Source organism: Polyodon spathula, chromosome 8 (assembly GCF_017654505.1).
Source record: "Polyodon spathula isolate WHYD16114869_AA chromosome 8, ASM1765450v1, whole genome shotgun sequence".
NCBI classification, from domain to species: Eukaryota; Metazoa; Chordata; class Actinopteri; order Acipenseriformes; family Polyodontidae; genus Polyodon; species Polyodon spathula.
In genome coordinates this window covers 38358268-38373853 of record NC_054541.1, presented here as the reverse complement: position 1 = coordinate 38373853, position 15586 = coordinate 38358268, and the positions used below count along the sequence as shown (strand labels likewise).

General features: G+C 36.4%; 1 protein-coding gene across 1 annotated transcript in view; it reads left to right on the top strand.

Moving 5' to 3' along the window:
- The window catches only part of LOC121319912 (semaphorin-3A), a 129566-nt gene that overhangs the window by 87430 nt on the left and 26550 nt on the right, over nucleotides 1–15586 (top strand). The window contains exons 5-6 of the mRNA XM_041257869.1: nucleotides 11450–11569; nucleotides 15311–15404. Coding sequence (XP_041113803.1) covers nucleotides 11450–11569; nucleotides 15311–15404 — 214 coding nt within the window. The remainder of the gene's footprint in view (nucleotides 1–11449; nucleotides 11570–15310; nucleotides 15405–15586) is intronic.

Below are 15586 nucleotides of genomic sequence, written 5' to 3'. Positions count from 1 at the left end.
AAAGGCCATAAAAAAATAAAATCTACAAATCGTGCTAAATTAATTACAAATACAGAACAGAAAATAATTGATTGCATAAGTATTCACCCCCTTGAGTCAATATTTGGTAGAGGCACCTTTGGCAGCAATTATAGCCATGAGTCTATTTGGATAAGTCTGTACCAGCTTTGCACATCTGGACACAATTTTTGCCCATTTTTCTTTGCAAAATTGCTCAAGCTCCATCATGTTGGATGGGGACCTTTGGTGAACAGCAATTTTCAACTCTTTCCACATATTCTCAATTGGACTGAGGTTCGGGCTTTGACTGGGTCACTCCAGGACATTGACCTTTTTGTTTTTAAGCCACTCCAGTGTGGCTTTGACTATATATTTGGGATCATTGTCCTGCTGGAAGATGAATCTTCTCCCAAGTCCCAGGTCTCTTGCAGACTTCAGCAGGTTTTCCTCCAGGATTTGTCAGTACTTTGCTGCATCCATGTTGCCCTCTATCTTCACAAGCTTTTTAGGCCCTGATGCAGAGAAGCATCCCCATAGCATGATGCTGCCACCACCATGCTTCACGGTAGGGATGGTATTCTCAGGATGATGTGCGGTGTTAGGCTTGCACCAAATATAGCTCTTACCATTGAGAACAAAAAGCTCTATTTTGGTCTCATAAGACCATAGAATCTTCTTCCACTTGGTCTCAGAGTCTCCCACATGCCTTCTGGCAAACTCTAGCCGAGATTTGATGTGAGTTTTTTTCAACAATGGCTTTCTTTTTGCCAATCTCCCATAAAGGCAAGTTTTTAAAGGCAACCTGTCCGGATTTGCTTTGATTGTGCCTTTGTCTTCATGATGTAGTTTTTGTTAGGAAATGTACTAACCAACTGTGGGACCTCCCAGAGACAGGTGTATTTAACCTGAAATCATGTGAAACACCTTAATTGCACACAGGTGTACTCCATTCAACTAATTATGTGACTTCTAAAGACAACTGGTTGCACGAGAGCTTATTTAGGGCTGTCATAACAAAGGGGGTGAATACTTATGCAATCAATTATTTTCTGTTTTATATTTGTAATTAATTTAGAACAATTTGTAGATTTGAGAGCCACTGTGTATATACAGCTCTGGAAAAAATTAAGAGACCACTGCAAATTTTTCTCTACATGTATGGCAGCCATTCCATTCCAGTGTCTGTTGAATTCCAACACAGGCACACCTCATTCTACTGAAAAAGTACTGATTAGGGGATCATCTGAACCAAATCTTATTTAACGAAGAAAAGTATAAAACCCACTCCTGTGGTCATCACTATTCTCTTGCAATAGGAAGAACTGGTTGGCAAAACAGTGCTAGTAGTACCTCAAAAGTAAATGGAATAAAACAATAACTATTGACCATGCCCAAAGTTTTGAGTGAGGAAAAGAAGGGTTCAATTCTGGCTTTACTGGCAGAGGGATACAGTGAGCGTCAGGTTGCTTCCATCCTTAAAATTTCAAAGATGGCGGTTCATAAGAACAAGGTCAAGCAGCACACATTGGGGACAACAAAGCTACAGACAGGCAGAGGGCGAAAACGACTCTCCACTGACCGGGATGACCGCCAACTCATTCGAATGTCACTCAGCAACCGTAGGATGACATCAAGTGACCTACAAAAAGAATGGCAAACGGCAGCTGGGGTGAAGTGCACGGCGAGGATGGTTCAAAACAGGCTCCTAGGGGCAGGGCTGAAGTCGTGCAAAGCTAGAAAAAAGCCCTTCATCAATGAGAAGCAAAGAAGAGCCAGGCTGAGGTTTGCAAAAGACCATAAGGATTGGACCGTAGAGGACTGGAGTAAGGTCATCTTCTCTGATGAGTCCAATTTTCAGCTTTGCCCAACACCTGGTCATCTAATGGTTAGATGGAGACCTGGAGAGGCCTACAAGCCACAGTGTCTCGCACCCACTGTGAAATGTGGTGGAGGATTGGTGATGATCTCGGTGTGCTTCATCAAGGCAGGAATCAGGCAGATTTGTCTTTGTGAAGGACGCATGAATCAAGCCAAGTACAAGGTTGTCCTGGAAGAAGCCTGCTTCCTTCTGCTCTGACAGTGTTCCCCAACTGAGGACTGGTTTTTCCAGCAGGACAATGCTCCATGCCACACAGCCAGGTCAATCAAGGTGTGGATGGAGGACCACCAGATCAAGACCCTGTCATGGCCAGCCCAATCTCCAGACCTGAACCCCATTGAAAACCTCTGGAATGTGATCAAGAGGAAGATGGATGGTCACTAGCCATCAAACAAAGCCGAGCTGCTTGAATTTTTGCGCCAGGAGTGGCATAAAGTCACCCAACATCAATGTGAAAGACTGGTGGAGAGCATGCCAAGACGCATGAAAGCTGTAATTGAAAATCAGGGTTATTCCACCAAATATTGATTTCTGAACTTTTCCTAAGTTAAAACATTAGTATTGTGTTTAAAAATGAATATGAACTTATTTTCTTTGCATTATTTGAGGTCTGACAACACTGCATCTTTTTTGTTATTTTGACCAGTTGTCATTTTCTGCAAATAAATGCTCTAAATGACAATATTTTTATTTGGAATTTATGAGAAATCTTTTCAGTAGTTTATAGAATAAAACAAAAATGTTCATTTTACCAAAACACATACCTATCAATAGTAAAACCAGAGAAACTGATAATTTTGCAGTGGTCTCTTAATAACATATATAACACCTGATTTACTTTACACAACATGAATAGGCAAGTGTAAAACATGTCTGTAAACACAATGAATTGCAATTCAAAATGTATAGATAGACAAACCTGTTCTGTCTTCCTTTGTTTGCATGGTGGTTTGATCTTTATTCTCCAGTTCATCTGATAAAAGGGATACTACTTCATCAAAGAGAAAGCATGAGCAAGTTTATAGAAAACTGTAGGATTGAGTTCACTGTGTTAGAGGTACATGAAAAGGCTTTTTTTTTTTTTTAGCTTTTCAGGGTATGTTTAACAATGATCCAACCGGAACATCATGATCTAAAGCAGACTGTGATTATGTGGAGTGCATGGCTCATGATGTAAGCAGTGGATTTCAAGAGCTGGTGCCTTGTGGAATTAGTATGGATCAGTGAGCCTGTTGGTGTGTTTTCTTTTAACCATCCGCAGTCCTTTTTGTTAATAGCTGTAGCAGAGGAATTTCCAATTAGGCCAGGTTTTATTCCTTTATATTTCCACTTGATAAGAGCAAAGATAATGAAAGATACCAAGGGTTAAGAAGCAGATACATCAAGGCAGTGAGTCGTTCTTGTTTAGGTATACTTCATTTCTTTAAGAATGTGTGTAATTTTCCCAGAGCTTGAGAATGTGTTACTGGGAAGCTTGAGATTCCCTTTTAAATTTTTAACAGACAAACACTGTTGGTAGAAATGTCAAAGAACAATGCATGGTGGGGATTGGGACTCAGTCAAATGGGATGAAGTGATGCGTAGGTCCGTTAAATGGATGCTATATATGCGTTGATGTGGTAAACTTACTTTCTAATCACCCTGTATAATAGACCACCACATATTTTACTTCAGTTTTGAAGCTATACAATGTAGTTTGGTATATATTATTGTGGCAAAGTGGCTAGTGGAGGGGAACAGGTATAGCGGTGATGCGATGCGGGAGTGACAGGCAGACAACAGTTTCCAGTGGAAAGGTGCTTTTATTTATAATCCAGGTCTGGTGACCGTTAAATAATAAATCCCCGGCTATACACAACAATGTGTAAAGCACGGGGATAGCAATAATAGGACACAGTCCCGAACAAAACGAACACACGGTCACCAGTCCTGGGTGAGTGCAGACGTGCTTGTGGTGGGTGAAGACACTGTATTTCGTGACGGTTCCGTGCAGTGGTGATCCGGATTGTGCTGACCCTGGTCGACAGCTCCGGATAGGTGAGTTAACTGTCTGGTGGTGCAAAACGCAGACAATTACAAACAAACACAACACGTAATTCCTCTTTACAATGAGAGCTCCTCTCTCGATCCTTCTCTCTCCAAGCGTTAACCCAAACGAAGGAGAAGATCAGCGTTACCCTGGCCCCTATATGTAATCCCGCATGATATCGAGATAAACGGTTGCAGCTGCCTTATTACTTGCAGCTGCCTCTCGTTTACCTCTCAAATCAATACGGTCTTACAACAGAGTCGCGCTTCCCTCCAGGCTGACCCACTTCCCTGACCCGGAAACGAACTGTCAGGCCAGCCCTTCCAGATACTTCTCCTCCCGTTCTTTAGCGCCCTCACAGGTTGGGAGGAAGATTCATCACCAGAACTCATCTTTCCGTCACAATTATATACAGTGAATTCTCATTAAAACAAACTCGGATGAAACAGATTTCCTGACAGTATGATTTCTCTACATGGCTCGGACACATTTTTTAGTCGCTTCAAATTCACTTAACGCAAACTTCCTGTTTGTATGAATTATTTTGGAGCCCTGCCAGGGAAGGTGTTTTTTAATTAAATGGATATTGGGAATTTATTCATTTGCATAAAGATCAGCGCTTCTGCTCCTGTATTTTAGTGCTGGTTTGGGACTACTGATCCTATGATGCATTTTAAGTTGCCATAGTGCTCACGTATCAGTGCCATTTCCACGAAGCAGCTCAAAAAACGTACATTGCTTTTACAAACAGAAGTGGAGGTGTTGAAAGCGGTAGACAATGCACCACTGTACAAGAAAGAAAGATTTTAACATTCTTGCAAACGTTTTGCCAACAATTCTAAAAACTGGAATACAATAATACTGGCCTATGAACAGCAAACTGTGCGTGCAAGCCATCAATCAGTATTTCCGATTTGCTCAATACCGTGGTGTTAAGGATGCCTTGCCATGTGATCACAGTTGGACATGCAGAATTCGGTGAAGTTCATTTGCAATGTATACTTTTTCAAAGTTCACTTACAATCATATTTTAAAATGTATAACACTTTTCACTTTAATGTAATTGAAATTTGATTTCAGTATTATTGTATCTTCAATAAAAACTGAAAGTATGCATTTGTTTTAAATGTTTTGGTCTATGTTTTTTTGCTGGCACCTTGAAATTCTATTAATGAGAGTTGACTCTGTTTTGCTTATTATGAATCAAACAACTAATTGTTAATTTTAGAATTTGTATGTATCATACAGTCTATCTGTAAATTGTAATGTATGTGTAAATTAATCTGAGCATAATTTGCAGCATTACATAGTTAATAATACACTGACTCTAGCATCCATTCTGCTAAACAGACAGTGTGTGTTGTGTTATTATGGTATGACAATTAGAAGATACTATTCTGGTAAATATATGTCCTTTTATAGTTCGATTGTTCATGAACAAGGATTTTCATTTTTGGCATCTGCTTTTGAAAACCATTTAAGCGTGCAGCTTGTTAAAGTCAAGAAGAAAACCTACTGCCCCTTTTATCCTTGAGATTTTGCATTTGTTAATTGAAAATGGTTCTATGAAGTTTGACTTTTATAGTTCAATAATGATATCAAGTAGTTGCTGTTGGCATGTGAAGATTACTATAGCATATAGCATCAATCTCCATAGAAAAATTTTACAAAGAGTAATCCACTTTCCATTACAGAGCAGGGAAATGAACTCCAGTTAATGCTAGTCTAATCGTACTTGGCACACTAAGCAGACCCACCCGTGCAAACTAAGAGCTAAAAAAACAACATGCGATGCATGAGATGTCTTTCAGTGGAAGGATAAGTAAATGCCATGAAGTCTGTGGATTACACATCATTGTATGAAGACTACATCTACTGTTTCATGGCCTGATGAATTCCAACCAGATATTGCCCAGAGCAAGTCAATGAAATATGAAATTATAATAACAAAGCTTTTGCTTAGGTGGATTCTTAAGGAAAATGTCTTGTCTCAAGCGTTTGTTTGAAATACTGTTTTTTTTTTTTTTTTTAACTTTTTGTTTCACTCAGAAGGATGTCAGATGATCCCAATTAAATGTGTCCTCTGCCTGGACAAGATTCACATATAAAAGGAAAGGTTTACTAAAGCTGCTTGTCACTGAGCTGGAACAATGTACTTTAGATCATATATTTCCGGCCATTGATATTAAATGGAATTGCAGTCTTGTCAAAAAAGAAAAATAAAGGTTCAGAAAAGATTGATTATAATGAGCGTAGCAGCTGAGCTTTCCACCTATTGTTACAATTGATATTATATCACCAAAGACACACAAGCTTTTAATTCCACAGCTTAAATATTTTTAAAATCTTGAATCCATTGAAAGCATCAGATTTATAGTTTAACAATTTAAACAGGACTTGAAAGGATACATATACAGTAGGCTTCCTGATCCATTAAGCATTGTGTAATTTAATTAATTAGTTAGATACTTAACAGTCACAAGGGTTGTAGTGATTATTGCTTTGACATCTTCAAATGCTGTAAAACTGTTCAGTTGTAGATTCAGTCATAATAATAATTGAATCACTCATAGGGTCACTCAACTCTACCCATAGAGTAAATGATAGGGGGTTGAATTAAGTTAAGATTTATGTGACATTTTCAGTCGTTTACTAATCTAATGTAGTAATCCAAAACCTGACATGAAAATATATACAGCACATGGGTAAACAAATAATAATAAAACAAAAATTTGAAAAATGTAACTGCACTTTAATAGACATCATAAGGCCATGCTACATGAGTGTTTGTTTTTCTCGAGACATCTATTTCTCGTGAAGTAAACATGGACATGGTGCCTTTTTGTGTTTACATGTAAAGCCTCTCATTTCCCTTTGGAACATCTACTTTTCCCCAATGCTATGGAAATGAAGAAAAGGAGGGGGGGGGGGGGGGGGGGGGCGGGGGCTCAGCTTTAAATTAGCCATGCTGATGGCCCACCTAGATTCTTGTGCTGTTAACCTTGAAAGTCCCCGAAATACTGTTTACATGAGCAGAGAACGGTTTCTCGAGAAAGAATGTGTCATTGTGTTTGACATAAATAGTTATTAAAGATCTGATTTGCTGATAGATAGTGCCTTTTTTATTTTTTTTGTTTTAGTGTTGTCATCCCCACACTGATTTTCACAGATTATCTGTGTGTGTGTGTGTGCATGGGGTTGGGTTTATAACTTTAAACTGGGCCAAATCTGAGTGGTGGTTAAACAGGCGTTTGGGCTTTTGAAAGGGAGGTGGCGGATATTGCTGAAGCGTACTGAAGTGAACCACAAGCTCTTTCCCCAAATTATTACCTGCAGTATCCTGCACAATCTATGCCAGGACCGTAAGGAGGTGTTCAGGCAAGCAGAGGAACAGCTACTGCAGCCAGCAAGAATTGCATAACAGCGATATGAAGAGGGTTCTGCTATGCACTGCTATCTTTATTTTTGTAACCTGAAGGTGTACTTTTATTTTGTATCACATTTTTGTTTCATTAGTTTATTTTGTATCTCTTTATACCAAATATAGAATCCTCATTTGCGCTGTACTTGTGTGACTGTTTCTGCTAAATAAAGAATTGGAATATTGAGTACTGATTCCCAAGAAATAAGTAACGAATATTCCACACCACATTTTATTTTGGGAGTGGGTTAAACAATGTTTGTGTTGTGCATTGTATCAAGCTGCCTCATCATATCCTCTTCCTTATGGATATTAACACCCGAGTGTCTTCATCATTCCAATGAATGTAAGTGGAGGGTGGACACAAGTTCTGATCAGACATAACTGGGAGAAATTGCATGGAGTACTTAGTAGAAGTTAACAATAAATCGTTTTGACAGTTGTTTGGAAAACTATTTGCCACCTGAACTCACAAACCCACAATGCAGTTTATCAAACATTTTTGGTAATAGTTTTAAACAGAAAAAAAAAGGGTTATCTGCAACATCAATCTGATAAGGGAAATACTGCAAACAAAACATTAACTTCCCTGCTGCCATCTTTGGACCCTGGTAACGTATGTATTCCCATGTGACTTTTGTATATCGGCTTTAGGGAAGGACTTGGACAAACTAATTAACATTTTCACAAAAAACTCTTGTTTACATTTGTAAGTGGGCGTTGATTTCACATGCCTTTCCTGGAATCACACAAAGACTCACGGTAAAATGCTGGGACCGTTTTTTGGGACACTTTCACCAGCTTTCCCTGCCAATTTTCACGTGTATTGTCCAGTCACATGAAATAATCACACATGTAAACTGGCCTATAGTTACCCCTTAGTTAAAACTGTGTTTTGGTCAGTCTTAAATGAAGAGTTTGCACAAGCACTTGTTAGAAAGTATTTGTGCATCTGTAATCCCCTTGTTTACTATAAACACACATCTTCTCATGTCTTCAATTACCACTTTTAGATTTGTGATAAAAGCAAGTTAGCTTTCCGTGGTATATTCAGAAACCTGGGACAGGGTGCTGACTTTTATTGTTTGGTAATTGGTAGAACATTTTTATCTGATAATAATATAATGGAATGTTCTATACACATACAAAAATATACACTGTAGCTATGTAAGCTATATCCTACAAAACCTGACAAGAGTGTCAAAGGGTATATCTTGTTACCTGAAATATTTTTTTTTTAAATTGATGGTAGCAATCTTTTAAATTGCATTCATATGTGTGTATCAAAAGTGAAACCCCCAAAAATGATGTATGACTTGTCAAACTTCAAACAGTGCGGCAGACATGCCATTTTCTATAAAAAGGTCAATCACTAACTGGACAAGCGATACAAAAAATATCCCATCTACAGTTCTGGGTCTAGTATCTAGACCAACTACCTCTGTCACCTTGTCACCTGACACATCAATCTTCCAAACTCAATCAAGCTTGTGATATTGATGATATTATTTAAAACAGGTTTACTGTTGCTTCAATTGGCCTTGGATTTCCTGAAGGTTACTTTGACAAAGCTTTCAGTTTACACAAATCTGATTTATAAGTAGTTCATATGTATTTATCATTGAAATTCAACTGGCTCCAATATTAGATAGAAGGTTCTTCCAAGGTCAACCACAAGTGACTTACATGTAGTCCACTAATGCAATCATAGCAAGGGTTTTATTTAATTGCATTCTGGAATAATTAAAAGGTTATCCAAAACAATAAATACTGTCTCTATTCATCACCACATTACCATTAACCTATTCCTACAGTCCCTTACTTTACTGGCTACTTGTGTGTACTTGGAACATCTAATTCCATTCTGAACTCAACATTTTCAGCAACATAGCTACTTGTACACCATCAAATAATAATACTATTAACAATTACATAGTGAAACAAGACAGGCACATTGCATTTGTCTAACTGCCCACCATTGGTAATTTGACCTCCTCTTTAATTTCAGTAGCCATTTAGTTAAGAAGATATTCAGGGGAACAGAAAACATATTTGGTTTCCATCTGTTAGACTAGGATGCAGTAGATACTGTACATTTTGATTTTCATTTGAGAAGTATGTTTTGACAGATGGATGTTCTTTATTTGTGTAACAATTCAGGAAAGGACTGCATAACATTGACTAATCAGAGTGGCATATTTTAACTTTGCTTTGAAAGGCAGGCTGATAGGGCCTCTGGTTGTTTATTATTCAGGAAACAGAATTAAAAAAAAAATCTGATTAAATAACTTAAATCTGAATAAAACATATAGTGCAGGGAGTTTAAATATATTTGGAAGTGAAACTATGCTAGCAGATCCAATTAATTTATTTTCCAACCTTTAAAACTCCACATTTTCTATGACTTTTATACCATTTCACGTAAAAGTATGTCAGGTTTATGCATGTATAAACTATCTGTGTTGTGTTTCAACCTTATTTATAAGTCTTTCACATCTTCTACTGCTTAGGCCCATACAGTCTCCACTTGTTTTGTGCTATTTATAAAGTTAATACATCTTCATTATCCACCCTTGGTTATTCCTAACTTGTTATTCATAAAGCTTTTAGTTTTTTTTTTCTTTCCTGTTTTTATATGGACTAAGAGTTTATATAAAATTTATATTAAAAAGTGCTATAATTTGGTCAACTTTAGTTTACGCCGGTCACTTTCAAATGCCGTACTCTCTAACATGCATCTTGAAACATAAAACTTTCTATTGTACAACACACATAAATGTAGATAGGCTGACACTTTAAATATGTAAAGGTATATTTTACGCTAGGGGCACAGTATATCTGCATTTCAAAGCATTTCTGCATTTCACTAATAAGGTATTAATGACACAAGTATGTGGGTATTGTAATCCTCTGAATTTACCTGATCAGAATGATAATCTCAGCAGAGCAATGACAGAACAGAAACAGGAAAGCCAGAGTGCTTATCGTTACGTTTTTATTTATTTTATTTTTTTATAATCGCTCTTCCTGCATTGATTTAGAGAACAGATTTCAAACCCCACTGCACTAGAGCAGACATTTTGAAAATAACTTTCAAACAAACTTTAAAGTTAGAAGTGTGAAAAATTGTCAGGATGTTGCAATGAAAAACAAAAGTACAGGTGCTTTATTTAAACAGTTGTAGCAACACATGGGGACGTGTAATGCTATATTTTTCAGGACCCCGCTACTTACTCTAACCCATAGTAAATGCTATTTAGAGCACCAGTTCAGGCAGTTATTCCATTAATGCTCCTCAGGCAGGCAGGGTCTATGTAATTAGCTTGCTGATTGCTTTTATTCCTTTTCCATTTTCTCGGTATTGTATGTTTAAAATGCAAGCATGTTGTTGTTAAAGGGAAACCATCTTCCTGCCTAATTTCAACAGTATGGCCCTCATTTGCATGTAGGAACCGAGCAGGTCACTGTCTATTTAGAAACATATTTTTATTCTAGTCCATTAGCAAAAAAAAAAAAAAAAGCATTTTCCTAATGTGATTTTTAATTACAGGTCCTAATTTCACCAGAGTGGAACCTTATTAGTGTAACTGTATAATTTAGAGTGGAACCTTATATTTTCCTATATATATATATATATATATATATATATATATATATATATACAAAAGTGTACAAAATAAGTAATGATTACTGTGTGTTGCAAATATTGATCACATCATTTTAAGTGTTGAGTAGCAGATGGAGTAAAGTACATTATGTTAAATGAAAATGTTTTTATGTATGTTTTAGGCATTTATATTATTTTTTCTAAATTTTCTCCTCCTTTTTATGCCGGTACAAATTATTCTTGAAAGAAACTAACAAGCTCATGTCGTAAGCATAGACCCCACTTACGTGAAGGATAAGTCCTATTTGGTACCTATGATGGTAGCTATATATATTATATAGATATAAATATTATATAGATATATACTATATATATAATAGATATATATATATATATAGTATATATATATATATATTTAGACTGCAAATCTAGAAACAAAGTAAAACAGAACAAAGCAAATCGCCTGGTGCTGACTTTTCATACTGATTGCTTCCCTATTATCTTTCCCTATAGAAAGAATGTTCTAATTTCATCAAAGTGCTGCAAACCTATAACCAAACACACCTGTATGTTTGTGGAACTGGGGCCTTTCATCCCATATGTGCCTATCTTGACATCGGAAAACATCTCGAGGTAGGTCTATTTTTGTGTTAATTTTGCATTTTGTGTGAGGTTGTTTTTTGTTTTGTTGTGGGGTTTTTTTTGTGAGTGTTTCTGTTCAGCAACTTTTCCTAGCTAGTGTTGTGTGAAATGAGACAAAGCAGAGAATAACTGCTTAAATGTTTTGAATCAGATTAGCAAGGGCACTGCTTATAACTTCTGAATGACTTTTCTTTTGGGTTGATCTGGAAATTATATAGTGGTGTAATGGTGGAGGAACAAAACAGGCTTCATTTCAGCCCAAATGAGTATTCTTTTCTTACTGTGAGATGAAAGCTGTCTAATTCCATTTCCAACTGAGTGCACATTTACCTGACAAACAAGTACATGACATTGGAGAATGGATTTCATTGAAGGGGTGTAGAGCTTTGTTATTGTTGTTGTTTCCAAACCTAATGTAAAGCAAGACTACACTTTCTGTATTTGATTAACTGTAAGGGCTTGTTTCATCTTTATTTGGCCAAAGATGACACAGGTACTCCTACAATAGAGTGCTAAGGGATAAAATTCCTTCTTTACCTAAATGCCTGAGTGAAAGCCTGATTGAAGCACTGTCCATAATAAATAACCTCACAATACAGTCATTGAAGCATGTTAAGTGTTTAATCACTGTTGCAGTAGTATGAGGATGGGATTGTATTGTGTATTTGTCACTGAAAAGTAGTATATTAAAATATCCAATTTCCCAATTAACCAAAAGAATGCAGATGAATACAGCTTGTCATTAATGGGGTCCTCTGTGATTTGGCTGCAGCTGAAATTGTTTTGAAAGAGAGGCTTTTATGAAGGAGAGTTTGTTCAGACTATAGTCCTGGCAGACTTTCAGCTTTTCAGACTTGTGGATGGTGACTATCATAGCTGTCTTGGTCAGATCAGATCATGCATTTTATAAGCGAGGGACCCCAAAGTTCCCAAAATGAGCGAGTCTTGTTTTTAAAAACGAGATTGGAAGTTGCACATTTGGACATGTTGTGTTCTTTCTTTGATAAAGTTTCATCAGTATTATCTCTTTAATAAAATAGTATCTCACAATACATCAGACATCAAAATTTTGTTGTATATAAGAATATTTGCCACCAAAAAGTAGAAAACTTTGATATTAAGATGTTTTGTTGTAGAATTATTCTAACCTGTGTAGACTGGCAAGAAGATTTAGCAAAAAGGCATGTGAATAATTTTCTGGCTAATTAGTAAGCAGAGAAAACACAGAAAATGGTGGTTCTAGTATTGATTCAGTTAAATATAAATGATTACATTTTATCTAAATATACGCATAAAAAGATTTCCAGTGTGCCTTCTATATTGCATATTTGTGATCCTCTAACCTGTAATTAAACTTAAGTCCCTACTGTCAACCTATTTATTGTTGCTCTGTGTAAAAGTTTGTTCTGATTCACTGACTCTTGCCTTGGATGTCTTCTAAAGAAAAAATAAATATAAATACATTTGATATATATATATATATATATATATATATATATATATATATATATATATATATATATATATAATAATAAATAAAATAAATAAAAAATAAATGAGGTAGTTGGTGTTCTTTGGCCAACAACAATTACAACCAAGTCTGTACATTTTGATTCAGTTTGTATGCTTACATTGAAATATGGCTTTCAAGTTGCTGGTACATTATGTCCCATTAATGGTCAAATGGGTGGACACTGGGTGGAGGTAGTTCGGGGGGTGGCCAGTGGTCACCGTGAGAGGGAGGCCGGTCCCTGCTTTTATAGTGTTCAAGCAGATACTCTTTGGGCTCTGCAATAATAAACTGCCTGAGCATGCGTTGTGTTAGTCTATCTTTTCTTTCTGTGCTGCCAGTCATAGTCCTTGTGAAGGCTATCTATGTTTTGTCACCATACTTACATAGGTCACATTAGTTTGTTTGTGTGAGGCATTGTGGCAAAGTGCCCTGCCCCTGGGCTATTTATTTGTGTTGTATTACGTGTAGTATGTTAATGTTGGTGTATAGTCATTGGTACACAGGACATAAATGGGTCTGTGTAACACGAGTGGTTTAAAATGTATATGTGTATTTAGGCACAAGGATTGCAAAGCACTTCACGTGCAGGTAAAATGTAATAACATGCGAGCACTGGGAATTGCACTTTATTAATTCACGTGCAGTTGCACCGAGACTCCAATTGAATGATTGATTCGCAATCGAGTCTCGGTACAGCTGCATAAAAGCAGCATGTTTTCACTCACTCGGGGTTGGGTGTTCAGGGCGAAAGAACTGGAGATCGACCGAGAGAAAAAGGAAGCAATTGCTACGTTGTGCTGGAGGATCAGCACAGTACTTGTTTGTTTAGTGTTCGTGTCCTGTTTGTTAGTGACTGTTCGTTTTGTTTTTCTATTTATTTTGGCTCAAGTGCCGTGTTCTGTTTTGTTCATCATCTTTATTTTCTGTTTGTTCATTTATTAAATGCTGAGCGCAAGCAAGCACTCAGCATCATCACAACTCCACGTCTGTGTCCTGTGTGTTGTTCTTCCGGGTCTTATGTCACCATTCAGCCAGCCTTGTGACAGGCATATATAAGAATCTGATCGTATTTGCACTACAGTGCCTATATGGTTTACACAAGTTTGCGTATATGAATCCTATATTTAAAATATATGTTTTAATAGTTCACTGTATTTTACCACAATAACTATAGTTAAAAACATAGTTTGCTTGTATGAAACATACAAGGATATGTATAATTTTCACATATGTGAAATTATGAGAAACTTGATAGAATAAACTGTTGTGCATATGTGATTTATATTAGTATGCTTATATGTTATCTTAAATTTGTGTGTGTATTATATATATATATATATATATATATATTATATATATATATATATATATATATATATATATATATATATATATATAGGAGAATGAAACCGAATACAATAAGAGAATAAATATACATCTTTATAGCCCATTTCTTATTATATTAGGTAAGCTGCTGTGTTTGGAAAAGAGAACCATGGTTCTCAGTATAGTTATAGAGCGTTCTTTGAAATGAATGATAATTCACCATTGAATTTTTAGGGTTGGTCAGGAGTTCTGTATTTCATTACTTACATATGCATGGTATGTAATGTGTTCTTGAAATAGACAACTCTGTAGCTTTTATCTTTTTTAAAGGTCATTCTGCTTTGAGAAATACAAAGAGCTAGATGATATATTACACTTGACAATGCAGAGCATTGCCCTATATATTAATTGTAATTGTCAGTGGTCTGGAGAATTGTTTTCCCTCACTGGGGGATAGGAGTTCAATACTGTTGATGGAATCCACTACCTGGTAAGTGATTGAGCTGGTTTTAATGTTGCCTTCATTAACCAATCCAAGAAAACTTGCCGTTACCACTACACTTGATTCACAACAATATTTTAATTGGGGTGCTGCACAGTTAATTCATGCTGTGACATGCTGTCTGAGACTTGGCTCTTGGTTTCAAAGGAATTGGAAAAAGTTGAATCATGACTGAATAGGTTTCCATCCAAGCATATACAAGCAATCATTATAAATGGCAATAGTCTGATTTATTAACAAATCACTGTTAGCTCCAAAAATATTTTATGGCATTTGTGAATTCAGTCCTCTTTTCTGACCATTCAAAAGGCTTTAGTTGTTGCCTGTGAAACACATTTATGCTCATTTTTATTTGTAAGTTTTAATACTCATTTTTTACTTTTGTAACTAGGACAATGTCTTCAGATTAGAGACCTCCCATTTTGAGAATGGCCGTGGAAAGAGTCCATATGACCCAAAGCTGCAGAGTGCCTCTCTATTAATTGGTAAGTATGTCTAAATAGAATGAACATCTCTTTCTCTTGGGTATTTGTAATTGTTGGCATCTGAGGTAAGTATAGAAATGGGCTGTAAAGAACTGTAAAGCACTAAGTATAATGCATTTTCCCCTTTGTTATAGTGGTGAAAAGTTATTTGAAAAACAGCTCTCCTATAAGAATACCCAGAT